Raw genomic sequence first — 14,372 nt, 5'->3', positions numbered from 1 at the left:
GATACTTAGGTAGTGAGGACTTTCATTACTAAATGTGTGCCCTGTGTATGTTACCAATACATTTTTAGGAACTGAAAAAGATTTACTGACCCAGACCTAACTAACATTTTTCTCCTGGCTTGATGACTTCATCTTTGCAAGGCTTTATTGTGAGTTAAGCTTCTGTAGTCCTGTTTCAAGATGTAAACACCTTTTGTATCTCATTACACCAAGAATTCTCCTAGGTACTTAGTAGTTTCTTACTAAATTTTTCAATGATTGGTAAATACCATTTTGCTGGATTCTAATTGATCTCTTTCTAACTGCCTAAAATAGCTACCTACTTCTCTGCTTTGCTTGATGACCTTTTGTTTGGTTATTGATTAATTATATTGCTTGAATCTTTGTAGACAATGGGAAAAACTTTAAAATTTCTTTTAATCAGTTTATTGCAGATCTAGTTTAGTGTATTTCTCTGTTGATCAGGAAATTTTCTTTTCAAAGGGAGGCAAAATATTGTGTGATACAAGGGAAGGAATTTAAACTCATTCTGTCTTTTTGTGATTGCATTAAAACTTTCCTGTCTTGTATTTTTTAGGAAATATTCTGCCGTACGTAGGGATGGCTCTTTCCATTATGTCCACAGTACTCCCTTTGGCAACTATTCTTTCATCTCTTTGGATGCCACCCAAAATCCAGGGCCCAAGAGACCCTATAATTTCTTTGGAATTTTAGATGAGGTACAGTAAAAATCTCACTTCCCTTTGTAGCTAACCTGTTTTTTTTCTTGGATACATGTGGCTCTCTTAAAACTATCCTAGGTAAACAAATTCTAATCAAGAAATTCTTGAAAAAAACATTTACTGTGATTACAAGTATGGCTAGAAGAAATCACTGGCTACTTTAGCACTGTCATCGCTATCCTGTTCATTGCTATCCCTACCCCAAAATCTGGCAAAGAAGTACCTCACATTTTATATAATTCAGTAGACATTTATTAAATATGTACTAAGAGCAACATGCACTTTGCAAGGTGTAGGGCATACAGCTTTTAAACTATATGGTATATTCCTAAATCCCCATAGTTGCCATTTCTAACTAATGGTCTGTATTTTTTTTTAATAGGAGAAGGGCAACTGTTGAAGTAAATAAGTTTCTTTTAAAGTATTTTTTTTTGTAAGTTAGATGAAAACTGTTGCTAGATTAAAAGTGTCTGGAATATCACATGTGAGAAACTCTCATTATTTCTTTTTTTTTTTTTAACGTTTTATTTATTTTTGAGACAGGGAGAGACACAGCATGAACAGGGGAGGGTCAGAGAGAGGGAGACACAGAATCCGAAACAGCCTCCAGGCTCTGAGCTGTCAGCACAGAGCCCGACGCGGGGCTCGAACTCACGGACCGCGAGATCATGACCTGAGCCAAAGTCGGCCGCTTAACCGACTGAGCCACCCAGGCACCCCTCTCATTATTTCTTAGTACAACAAATGTCTACTCATTAATGAGCACATGCCCACATGCAAGACAAATGTGCTCATATGTAAGAATACAAAAGTGATAAGGTCAAGTCCTTCATCTCAGAATATTTAATCTAGCAGAGGGGCATAAGGCTAGTGCAGAAATAACTACAATAAGGGCAGAATTTGCTAAGTGCTGAAGGAGATTCAGAGTGATATGAGGATTCAGAAGAGCTTGAAATCAAGTGAACAGAATATTGTGCAATGCATTGTTTTCTAGTAGGCATTTTATTTAATGAAGGTATATTTTGTTATCTTGCAATTATCAAAGCCTACTCCTTAATGTTTTTTAAGATATTCAAACATCAGGTCTGCATGAAAATCAGTTGGAGTCTTATAAAATGCAGAGACTTATTAATTAGAAACCCTGAAGGTACAGCCCAGGAATTCATTGCTGTAAGCACTTTACAGATCATTCACTTATATTTATACATGTACACATTATATTCGATATAGACTTGATGAGGGATGATTTACATATAATAAAATGCACTCATTTAAAGAGTTTGAAGAATTTTGACAAGTGTATATACTTGTATAACTGTCACCACAATCAAGATAGAACATTTCTATCATCCCAGGAAGTTGTATAGTCAGTCTTCACCCCAATCCTAGGGAACCACTGATTGGTTTTCTGTCAGTATAGATTAGATTTGTTTGTTCTAGAATTTATTTTTTAATCTTCTTAAAAATTTTCTTATAATGTTTTTTTTTTTTTTTGAGAGAGAGAGACAGAGTGCAAGCAGGGGAGGGGCAGAGAGAGAGGGAGACACACAATTTGAAGCAGGCTCCAGGCTCTGAGCTGTCAGCACAGAGCATGATGCAGGCTGAACCCACAAACCATGAGATCATGACCTGAGCGGAAGTCAGATGCTTAACCAACTAAGCCACCCAGGCGCCCCTAGAATTTTATGTAAATGAAATCATGCAGTATTACTCTTGTGTCTAGCTTCTTTTGCTCAGTATAATGTTTTTGAGACTCATCCATACTATTGTGTGTTTGAATAGCTCTTTTCCTGTTGCTGCATAGCACTCTGTTGTTTGGATATACTGATGGTTTCTAGATTTTGGCTATCCTGAGTAGAACCGTTTTGAACATTTAGGTATAAGGCTTTTTGTGGACATATGTACATCTTATTTTAGAAGTTTAGTTTCATCGCTTCTCGGCCTTTTGGCTAAGATCAAGTGTAGAAGTTTAGTTTCAACATCCTCTTTTTTTTTTTTTTAAGTTTATTGATTTTATTTTTGAGACAGAGAGAGAGAGAGAGAGTACAAGCACTCAAGCTGGGGAGGAGCAGAGAGAGTGAGAGAATCCCAGTCATGCTCTTCATTGTCAGCATGGAGCCCAACACAGGGCTTTTTCCCACGAACTGTGATGTTATGACCTGAACCGAAATCAAGAGTCAGACATTCAACCAACTAAGCCACCCAGGTGCCCCCTCAAGATTCTCCTTATTAATTGCAATGTAGTATACAAGGCTGAAAGATTAGAGGTTCTTTTTTATTTCTATAAAGAAATTTATCATAAAAAAGAAAGAAACTTATGTAATTTAAAGATTATTCTTCTCAATTTCCTTATCCATCAAATGGGGATAACACCTGCCCTACTTAGCATAGAGTTATTTTTTTTTAATGTTTATTTATTTATTTTGAGAGAGAGAGTGCACTCATGTGTGCATGAGAGCAGGGAAGGGGCAGAGAGAGATGGAGAGAGAGAATCCCAAGCAGGCCTCATGCTGTCAGCATGGGGCCCATGCAGGGCTCAAACTCACAAACCGTGAGATCATGACCCGAGCTGAAATCAAGAGTTGAACCCTTAACTGACTGGGCCACCCAGGCACCCTAGCATAGATGTATTTTTAGGACCAAATGAATTACAATGTATGTGAAAACAGTTTAAAACAGGACCATACAGGTCATTAATTAGTAGGGTTTAAGCCCTAGACATAATATAAAACTCCAAGGGAGATGCTTAATCTATACATTTCAGCCTGAGCCCTAATTAAAGATCCTTCTGTTTTTCTCCCATTTCAGAAACGGATGGAGGAACTTCTATTACTCGTTAAGGAAAGTAGTCGGAGCAATCACAGTATTTGGTTCGGACACTATACAACATCCACTATCCTTTCTCCATCACCAGGAATTCGGTCAATAATGAGGTGAGGCAGGATTCCAAAATCAAAATTAATTATTTGTAATTCTTTTATGTTACTCAACCCATCTTGTTTTCCTGAAGAGGTCTTTTTATTAGTTTGGCATCACAAGTTATCTGCTCATTTATTCCATTTATTTTTCATTGGTTAGTTCAGCTACAGCGTATTTGTGTGGGCACCTCCATACACTAGGCGGACTGATGCCTGTTTTGCACACTCGTCACCTCCAGGGCACTTTGGAACTTGAGGTGGGAGACTGGAAGGATAACAGAAGGTAAGGGAACTACCCCACAAAATAAACCTTACACATGTGAGTCTTGATAAAGCAATGATAGGTTTCTTATTGCTATCATGGGTGATCCCAGTTAAGGAAAAACTTGTGATAGTTCTAAGTTTTGTTTTTGTTTTGTTTTTTTAATGCTTATTTATTTATTTGGAGAGGGAGAGAGTGCACATGCATAGGGGAGGGGGAGAGAGAGAGAGAGAGAGAGAGAGAGTGTGTGTCAGAATCCCAAGCAAGCTTTGTGCTCTCAGCAACCCACGAACCTTGAGACCATGCCCCGAGCCAAAACCAAGAGCCAGATGCCCAACCCACTGAGCTACCCTGACACCCTGATAGCTCTAAATTTTTAAAGTAATATATATATTATGTATGTTGATATGCAAAAACCTTGTTGTAACAGTTATGCTTGCCATCACTATGTTACATTGGGTTTTTAAGATGCATCCATTAGGAAATAGTTCTCAAACTCTTGTGTGCTCAAGGATTATGGAGAAGCTTATTAAAAATTAAAATTTTGAGGCCCTATCTGTAGAGAATTTGTGTTGGTCTAGAACTGCAAGAAACTGAATTTTTTTAAAGCCCACCAGGAGCTCTTTGGACCACACTTTGAGAAACACTAGAACTGAAAATGTAACACTTTTCCTCCTGAATTTTATATCTACCTTTTCTAGTTATTACTATAAGATGTTAGTGATATAAGTTCTTCAGATACATGATAGTTGGTTTTATAAAGATAAAAGTCTTTCTTTGAGAAAACATAACTTGTTTATCAAAAGCATATAGTATCGTTAAATGTATATAGAAAAGAACTGACTATATATTTTGAGAATAAGTATAATAGTTTAAATATAGACGAATATCATCTCATTGTTTAATTATTATCAGTTGCTGTTTAATTTATTCAGACTCAGTTCTCTGAAGATATTAGGCACTAAATAAATATTTGTTGAGCTGAATATGTTATTTTTCTATTTTTAACTACTTCCATTAATAAAAAGATAGCTTTACATCTTGGAAGGTACTTACTCATTTCACTTGGCTCCACTAGAAACTAAGAGCTATGCTTGAAGCCTGTAATTATTTGGCAACTGTAATTACTGTGAGTTAAGGTCTGTCTATTCATGACTGTGAGGTTGTAGGCTGGGCTGGGATTGCCTCTTACCAGATAGCTTTCCTCACCCTTGATCAGCTTATTTATTTCTTATAAATGCTACAGTTACAAGTTAAGTGATATTATGAAACCATTTCCTCTCTTTCTCTTCCCACCTGCTCTCCTGTGTTCCAACCCTGGGGTTTTATCTGGAGTTTTACTAAAGGACCTAACCTATACCTGCCTTATAAACATTTAAGTTGTATTAGTACAATAGAAGAGTTTTTAAAAGTATGTTAGTAATATTAGGCTAGGCTTTGTTATGGATACAAATAAATCTAGACAATATCAGTGGCTTTACATAACAACAGATGTTATTTTTTCATTTATGTAAATCTGGTATGAGTCAAGGCATTTCTCTTCCGTGGGGTGACTCAAGGATTCAGACTTCATCTGTCTTATAATGCCACTATCTCAATATCTCAGTTCCAGTGCAGGGAAGAGAGCATGGAGAATTCAGACCCACTCTTAAAGTACTTTGGACCAGAAGTGTGATACATGTCACTTCTGTTCACAGCCCATTGACCAGAACTAGTCACATGGTCCCAACCTAATACCAGGGAGACTGGGAAATGCAGGGGAGCACGTGGAGTATTTGGTGAGCACTATTGTTTCTGCCATAGTTAATCATTTCTCTTCTCAGTTTTAAAAGTACAAAATATAAAATTTTGGCTATTCTTTAATGAATATTTATACCTTTCACCATGCATTCAGAAAACCAAAACAACTTCGGTTAAATTTCCTTGAAATTATAGAAATAAAGGTTTAAAAGACGATTGAAGCGTTTCTAGTTGTGTTTGTGTTAATATTAGCATTTTTGAAGAGATGAAGAGTATCAAGTATTAGCTTATGATGATGTCTTAGGTTCAAAACAGTCTTAAAGTATAGAAATTAAATGAATTAATTTAACAAGCATTTATTTAAAAATGAAAGAGTGCATGCTATGTACGAGGCATTGTTCTAAGGCACAGTTAAATTCATTTCTTCACTCAGATCCCATTTGTGACTAATATGAAGTATAAAGTGGTCAGAGCAAGGGAAGAAGGACAGAAACACAGTGTTAATTTACTTTGCATTCAAATTCATGATCTCAAAGTATAGTTTTATATTTTTACATTTGTTTTGTGTATAACCTTCATGCCCTCTTATAATATGAAGTGACTAAATTACTTTTTGTCTTCTGGTCTCTAGGTACCGGATCTTTGCCTTTGATCATGACCTCTTTAGCTTTGCAGATTTGATCTTTGGCGACTGGCCTGTGGTTCTTATCACTAATCCTAAGTCACTCCTATATAGTTGTGCTACACATGAACCACTAGAAAGACTCCTTCATTCAACACACATCAGGTATGTAGCAATTTTTCAGAATTTACTTTCAGTTTGATATTAATGGAGAATAAGTGAGTGCAACTATAATCCTATGTAAAAGCTCTGAGATGCCCCACTTTATTTTTCTCAACAATGTAAACATTATATAAAGGAAATGTTTACTGTTTAATTCCCATTCAGTTAAAATATATATAATTTTTGAAGCTGCTGAAAAAAAAATTTTAAGTTTACTTTTATTTATTTTGAGAGATAGAAAGCAAGTGGGAAAGGGACAGAAAGAGAGAGGGAGACAGAACCCCAGGCAGGCTCCATGCTGTCAGGACAGAGCCCGATGTGGGGCTTGAACCCACAAACCATGAGATCATGACCTGAGCCAAAATCAAGAGTTGGACCTGTAACCAACCTAGCCACCCAGATGCCCCTAAGCTGCTGAAAGTTTTTAAAAAATCCAGAAACCCACAATCCTACCACTATAATTTTTGTGTATTTCATTTTCGCGTTTTACATTGCTGTAATCATATTTCCCTCCCCTTCCCTCCAAATAGAGCTGTTATTAACATTTCTGAGTTCTTCTCAGGCATGCTCTTCGAGGCATGTTTTTCCATCATTGTAATAGTAGGGCACAGTCTGTTCTAATTCCTACTTTTTTTCTTTCAAGAGAGAGAATGTACCACAATTTATCTAACCATTTTCCTCTCTTATTGGTGAACCTTTATGTTTTTTTCTAATTTGGGAATGAGCATCTGATGTGTGTAGGTTCTTTTCTTCATTTGAATAATTTCTTTTTTTTAATGTTTATTTGTTTATTTTTTTTAATTTTTATTATTTTTTTTAATGTTTATTTATTTCTGAGGCAGAGAGAGACAGAGCATGAGTGGGGGAGGGTCAGAGAGAGAGGGAGACACGGAATCAGAAGCAGGCCCCAGGCTCTGAGCTGGCAGCACAGAGCCTGACGCAGGGCTCGAACTCACAAACTGTGAGATCATGACCTGAGCCGAAGTCGGTCGCTCAACCGACTGAGCCACCCAGGCGCCCCTATTTGTTTGTTTTTGAGAGAGAGAGAGCGCGCATGCGCAAGAAGGCGTGGAAGCAGGGGAGGGGCAGAGAGAGAGAGGGAGAGAGAGAATCCCAAACAGGCTCCATGCTGTCAACACAGACCCCGACACAGGGCTTGAACTCATGAACCACGAGATCATGACCTGAACCGAAATCAAGATTCAGACACTTAACTGAGGCACCCAGGCAACACTCATTTGAATAATTTCTTTAGCTAAAGTTCTAGAAGTGGAATTCTAGGTGAAAATATGAATTCCCTTAAGACTATTGATAAACACTATTCAATTACTTTTTTTTTTTTTTTGGCAACTAAAATCATTATTCTTTTTAAAAAAATGCAGCAAAATATATGTAACATAAAATTTACCATTTTACTGGTTTTTAGGTATACAGTTCAATGGCATTAAGTACATTGATATTGTACAACTATCACCACCATTCATCATCAGAACTTTTATCTTCCAAAACTGAAACTCTGTACCCATCTAGCAATAACTCCTGATTTCCCCCTTTCCCCAGCTCGTGGAAGTCACCGTTCTACTGTCTGTCTCTATGAATTTGACAACTCTAGGAACCTCATTTAAGGGGACTCATACAGTATTTGTCCTTTTGTGACTGGCTTCTTTAACATAATGCCCTAAGGGTTCCTCCCTCTCGTAGAGTGTGTCAGAATTTTTTTTGCTTTTTAAGGCTAATATTCCAATGTGTATATCACATTTTGTTTATTCATCTGTTGATAGACACTTATGCTTTCACCTTTTGGCTGTTGTGAATAATGCTACTATGAACAGGGCTATACTCTGTCAAATCCCTGCTTTCATTTCTTTTGGGAATATATCTAGACATGGAATTGCTGGATCTCATGGTAATTATATGTTTAATTTTTTGAGGAACCACCATACAGTTTTCCATAGCGGCTGTACCATTTTACATTCCCACCAGCAGTGCATAAGGTACCCAATTACTTTTTAAAACAGATACTAATTTATAATGTTACCAGGCAATATGAGTTCCAGTTTCACAGCACTCTTATCATTTTTGGATATTGTACTTTTAAAAGATGTACTAATTAATCTGGAAAAAATGGTATCATTGATTGATTTTTGGTCAGTAGTGAAGTGAAATCTATATCTCTCAGTCAGGTTTTTTGGATAGGAGTTGGACATCTGATTTCGACATCATATTCTCTGAAAGGGCCTGGTAGCCTTAGCTCTGTTTATGACATTGTTTCTTTTGGGCAGATAATACTGGGAATCAAATGAGTGGATGTAGGATTAACATTAGATTAACAAATTGAGATGTCTAACCAATATTCTTTTCCTATATGAAAAACCAGGACTTCAAGCAGTTTATTCAGAAAGAACTTGGGATCTACTGCAGATTTATTTGTCAAAAGAAAATTGATTTTCCTTTCTAAAAAAATACAAGAATAGTTTCTAGCTTCTCACCAACTCAGGTTTGCTTATTTATACAACTCCAAGAGCCATGATTCAGAAAGCCACTAGATCTTGGGACTAGCAGTCATACGAATGGTTATACAGTGTGATGGTTCTGCCTACATTTATATAATTTCAGGTTATAATAGGGTTATTCTCCATTCTAAGTATAGTGATAAGTCTCTAAAACCACATGCTTATGTATTTTCTCATTTTAGAGTCTTGGCCTTTTCCTTATCCTCCATTACTTCTGTCACAGTTAAGATTGATGGAATCCATTTAGGGCAAGCTATTCATTTGTCTGGTCCTATTTTCATACTGAAGTGGAACCCAAGAAACTACAGTAATGGGACACATAACATAGAAGTAATTGTCCAGGTAAGTTAGTAATTTTCAACTTACCATATAAATGATTTGGCTGCAACCACACTAAACTCTGATGTGGGTTTTTTTTTTCCCCCAGTCAATTGATAGAGATGAAACTAAGTTAATTAAAAATTTGAATACACTAGATTTAGTGTATTCTGAAAATGGGCACTCAGGAATAATTCTGTTAGACAAAAAAATGGACTCATCAGTGTGCAATTCCTGGCCATAGTCTCCCCATTTCTGAACCACAGGAAACCATTCTTTTCAACTTTGGCCACAGTCTTTTGGTAATGGGAGCAAATTCCCCAACATACCCAAAGATAATAGAGTAAGTCGGAAAACACGGATTTATGTATCCATGCATTTGCTTGCTGTCTCCAAGTACAGGAAAATTTGTCACTGTTTTGAAAGCTCTAGGATAGAGGATTTTCAAGGCATCAGAGAATTTTTTTGTTTATTTGGGGAGTATACACTGATAGTATATGTAGTAACAGTCTGCCTGTGTCTATTCCAATTCAGCTAGGGGGCATTTAATTCACCAGCACCTGCCAGAGTAGGAAGTGGTCACAGTTACCAAAAAAAGATCACTTTCATCAACACTGTGAAATTCTTGAGGGGATAGACTGTGCTTAGGAATTAGTTTCTGAAAAAAAAATCCTACAATTTCATGATTTGATGACAGTTTTTAACTATTTCATCTCTAATGTTAAGTCTTAGTTTGAAGATTACCATGTAATCCTTCAGGAAACACATGTAATTATTTTCATTATCTTTTTTAAAAAATTTTTTAACGTTTACTTATTTTTGAGAGTGGAGCGGCACAGAGAGAGGGAGACACAGAATCTGAAGCAGGCTCTAGGCTCTGAGCTGTCAGCACAGAGCCCGATGAAGGTCTCAAATTCGCAAACTGTGAGATCATTGACCTGAGCCGAAATCAGATGCTTAACTGACTGAGCTACCCAGGCTTCCCTTTTCATTATCTTTTGTGTGTGTCGCAGAGAAGGATTTTGAATAGGGAGGAGCTATTTACTGAGCTCTTTTAAGGAGATGCTGGACACTTGGAGTTTTTTACTTAATCCATATAGCAACCCTATATGGTGGGTAGTTTTATCCCCAATTCATAGAGGAGTAAAACAAGAAAAGGCATTTTGCAATGCCACCCATCTTTGAAGTGTTGTGCTTAGGAGGAAGAAGAAACTCATAGGGAGAATGTGGAAGGGACTGATGGCTGGGATGAACTCTTTTTTTTTTTTTTTTTTAAGTTTTTGAAAAATTTATTTTGAGAGAGAGAGAGAGCAGGGGAAGGGCAGAGAGAGAAAACCCCAAGCAGGTTCAGCACTGTCAGCATGTAGCTGGGCACAGGGCTCCATCTCACGAATTGTGATATCATGACCTGAGCTGAAATCAAGAGTCAAATGCTTAACTGACTGAGCCATCTAGGTGCTCCTGGGATGAACTCTTAATGTCCTTCCTACTAGAAGTTGGATCATTTAAAGAAAACCTGAGGTACAAGAAAAAACCTGAGGTACCTAGAATAAATTATTCCCTGTCTTTACAATTAGGCAAGAGAAGTAGGAGTGGCCATAGAAGACCTCACTGTAGGAGTGAAGAATCCCCTAATCCTTGGATTGCCTCAGAACCCCAGCTTCTATAGTTTTTTGAGGGAAAAAAACATAGCTCATGTTCCCTGAAACATCTCTGGCTGCTTAGTTAAATCCTTAGTAAAAATATGAAATTAAATATACATTTTATATCTTTAATATTTCTTATATTATTGAGGTATAATTCATATACAAAAAAACTCTATATATTTAAAGAGTATAATTTGGTGACTTCCTTGACCATTACTACAATCAATACAATATATCACCCTCAGAAGTTTTCTTGTGTTCTTTTGCAGCTGTCTTCCTTCTACCCTCATTTCCAGGAAACCACTGATCTGTTATAGATTAGTTAAAAGATTAACCTAGTAGCTATTAGACCTTTAGATCACTTCTTAGTGTGGTTCCTGAATTAGTAGCATCAGCACCACCTAGGAACTTGTTAGAAATGTAAACTCCCTGGGCGCCCGGGTGGCTCAGTTGGTTAAGCGTCTGACTTCAGCTCAGGTCATGATCTCACGGTTTGTGGGTTCAGCCTGCATCATGCTCTGTGCTGACAACTCAGAGCCTGAAGCCTGCTTCTGATTCTGGGTCTCCCTCTCTCTCTGCCCCTCCCCTGCTTGCACTCTGTCTGTCTGTCTGTCTCTCTCTCTCAAAAATAAGTAAATGTGAAAAATTAAAAAAAAAAAAAAGAAAAGAAAAAACTCATGTCCCATACCAAACCTCTGAATCAAATTCTGGACATGGGACCCAACAATCTGTTTCAACAGTCCATCCAGGTGATTCCAATGTGCACTAAAGTTTGAGAATCAGAAGTTTAGATTATTGTGCCTACTTTGCCAACTGAAAGAATAGACTCCAGAAATCTGTAAATTAAAGAAAACTTGGGCTTTAAAACAACTTGTAACTTAAAGTAAGAACATTTTGAGCAATAAAAGTTTGATAAACATGAGTGCAAGTTCTTTTTGCTATTTTAAAACTTTTTTATGATGGGAAAATTTTTAAATATATGCAAGAGATAATACTATAATGAATTCCCATGTATCCATAAGCTGACTTCAACAGTTATCAACTCATGACCAATCTTATTTCATCTATACCCCACCTACTTTACTCCTCCCTACACCATGATAGTATTCTATCTGTAACATGACAGCATGTGTCCCTAAAAGATAAGAATTATTTTTTAATGTAACCATAATACCATAACACACCTGAAAAATCTATAGTAATTCCTTAATATCAAACTATCCAGCCTGTGTTCGGTTTTCCCAATTAATCATATATATGTGAATATATATATTGTATTTGGTTGGCTCAAATCAGAATTTAGACAAGGCTCAAATCCTGAATTTAGCTGATTTGTCTCGAGTTCTTTTTTCATCTACAGGTTCCCCTCTCTTATCTCCTTGTTATTTTTTATTTTTCCTTACAATTTCTTTGCTTTGGAAACTGGATCTTCTATCTTGTAGAGTTTCCTCTATTCTAGATTTTGGCTGTTTACATTCATGTATCATTCAGCATGTTCTTCCATCCCCTCTAGTTTCTATAACTGGTACTTAGATTTAAGGGGTGATCACATTTGAGTCTGTTTTATGGCAGGAATACTTCATTTGGTGTTTTATGCTTTTTTAAAAAAGTTTTTTTAACGGTTATTTGTTTTTGAGAAACAGAGAGAACGTGCACGCTCGCAAGTGGGGGTGGGGCAGAGAGAGGGAGACACAAAATCCAGAGCAGGCTCTAGGCTCTGAGCTGTCAGCACAGAACCCAACACAGGACTCAAACTTGCAGGCTGGGAGATCATGAACTGAATGGAAGTTGGATGCTTAACCAACAGAGCCATCCAGGCACCCCTGATGTTTTATGCTTTTATCAGAAGCCTATGAGACCTGGTTTCTCTCTTTTAGTATTGTTAAGATTGGCCATTTTATTCAGGTGTTGTTAACTTTATCCAGCAACTGTTATGTTGATAAATAACTAACAACCAGCCTGGGGCAGGTATGAAGGAGGAACCCTGATTTGTAATATTTCTCTGATTTATTCCAATTTCCATAGTATAAATATTTTTACCATAGCTGGTTTTAAGCTACTAACATGTCATCTGGCCTGCAAATTTCCTGAAAATTTAACAATTGGCTTTTGTGAGCCTGTCAAGCCAGCTTGAGCACACTGCTGGCTTCTCCCTCCACTCATTATGAAGTACCTAATCAGCTTTTCACTGAAGGATTTCTAGCAGCTGTTGATGGCCTTGGTCTAGATGAAATGTAGATCCATTATTTCATTAGAGTTATAAAATGGTGGTATTCAAATTGTCACTCCTTGTAAAATTAGTATTAATTTGAATGGTTCCCTAAAGAAAAGATCTAGAAGTCCATACGGGAAAGGTGGGTTACATTCTAAATTCTTCCCACCACCCTCCCTTTTCTAAACCAGTTTTAAAGGTAATGAGTTGCTTTTCTAGCATCTTCCAAAGGCAACCAAAAGTATCTTTTACATTCAGCATCATTATGAATTCAAGTTTTAAAAAATATATATATTTATATATATCTGGTATGTTTCAATCCATTGCATTTATTCTTGTTAATGCTCAAATTATTCCACCTTTGGTTAGTGGGAGCCTTTCCAGGTTGACCACTAAGTCCTTTGATAAAATCTTAGTAGTCTTTGTTAGTTTTCTTACTCTCTGGCATGAAGATATTCTAAACTCTTCCTGTGTATTTCTTGTTTGAGGACTGGAATCAGGGGTGCCTGATTGGCTCATTCAGTGAAGCATTCCACTCCTGGTTTTGGCTCAGGTCATGATCTCACTGTTTGGCAGTTCGAGCCCTGCATCTGGCTCTATGCTGACAGGGAGGAGCCTGCTTGGGATTCTCTCTCCCTCTCCCTCTCTGCCACTCTCCAGCACTCCCAATGTCACATACACACACACACAATAAATAAATAAACTTAAAAAATAAAAGAAAAAGAACTGGAATCAACTATTTCCTTGTAGTGAGAAATTTTATTTTTGAGACTACAATCTGGGCACTAACTCAGCTAGATCAATGCTTTGGGGTTGTTACTATTTTTAGGCCTTTTCAGTGAGCAGAGGGAAAATACATATTTTTCTTTAAGAGAAAATACATTGTGAGTACATGCTGATATTCCCAATTTAAATCTAGAATTACAGGCATTAAAATAAGTTATATTTAAAGTGCTTATAGGAAGAAGCAAAAATAAATGAAAAAATGTAGCTTTGTCAGAGATAACTGACAAAAGTTACTGGAAACTTAATCTTGGAACATTATACATATTTAAATGTGCCTAAGAGTCACTTCTCTGCTTTCCTTATAACTAGGATTCTGCTGGGAGAAGTAAGAGTGTTCACCACATATTTTCTCTTCAAGAGGGTATTCATCTCAGATTTGATCCCCTGGCATCATTTATTCTCCTTACTGACCATGGCATCGTGGTAAGTAAATTCAACTTGAGATTAGATTCGGTCCAATCTAGTGGTAGG

At 36.9% G+C, this 14,372-nt stretch overlaps 1 protein-coding gene and 1 non-coding gene across 7 annotated transcripts in view; both read left to right on the top strand.

The window, feature by feature from the left end:
• Positions 1 to 14,372, top strand: part of TMEM62 (transmembrane protein 62) — a 39,062-nt gene that overhangs the window by 8,725 nt on the left and 15,965 nt on the right. For 3 of the 6 annotated variants that reach the window (XM_078448553.2, XM_078448558.2, XM_078448554.2), the window contains 6 exons: positions 578 to 719; positions 3,531 to 3,655; positions 3,801 to 3,923; positions 6,274 to 6,429; positions 9,122 to 9,281; positions 14,211 to 14,324. In XM_078448553.2, coding sequence (XP_078304679.1) covers positions 578 to 719; positions 3,531 to 3,655; positions 3,801 to 3,923; positions 6,274 to 6,429; positions 9,122 to 9,281; positions 14,211 to 14,324 — 820 coding nt within the window. The remainder of the gene's footprint in view (positions 1 to 577; positions 720 to 3,530; positions 3,656 to 3,800; positions 3,924 to 6,273; positions 6,430 to 9,121; positions 9,282 to 14,210; positions 14,325 to 14,372) is intronic. The other 3 variants (XM_078448556.2, XM_078448557.2, XM_078448555.2) reach the window with 1 other exon arrangement.
• Positions 2,652 to 2,845, top strand: LOC132670676 (U2 spliceosomal RNA). The gene has a single exon (XR_009606886.2). It is a non-coding gene; the product is annotated as a U2 spliceosomal RNA (small nuclear RNA).

The sequence above is a fragment of the Panthera onca genome, chromosome B3, assembly GCF_046562875.1.
Source record: "Panthera onca isolate mPanOnc1 chromosome B3, mPanOnc1 haplotype 2, whole genome shotgun sequence".
Taxonomy (NCBI): domain Eukaryota; kingdom Metazoa; phylum Chordata; class Mammalia; order Carnivora; family Felidae; genus Panthera; species Panthera onca.
The sequence above is the reverse complement of the archived record's forward strand: the minus strand, read 5'-3'. Positions and strand labels throughout refer to the sequence as shown.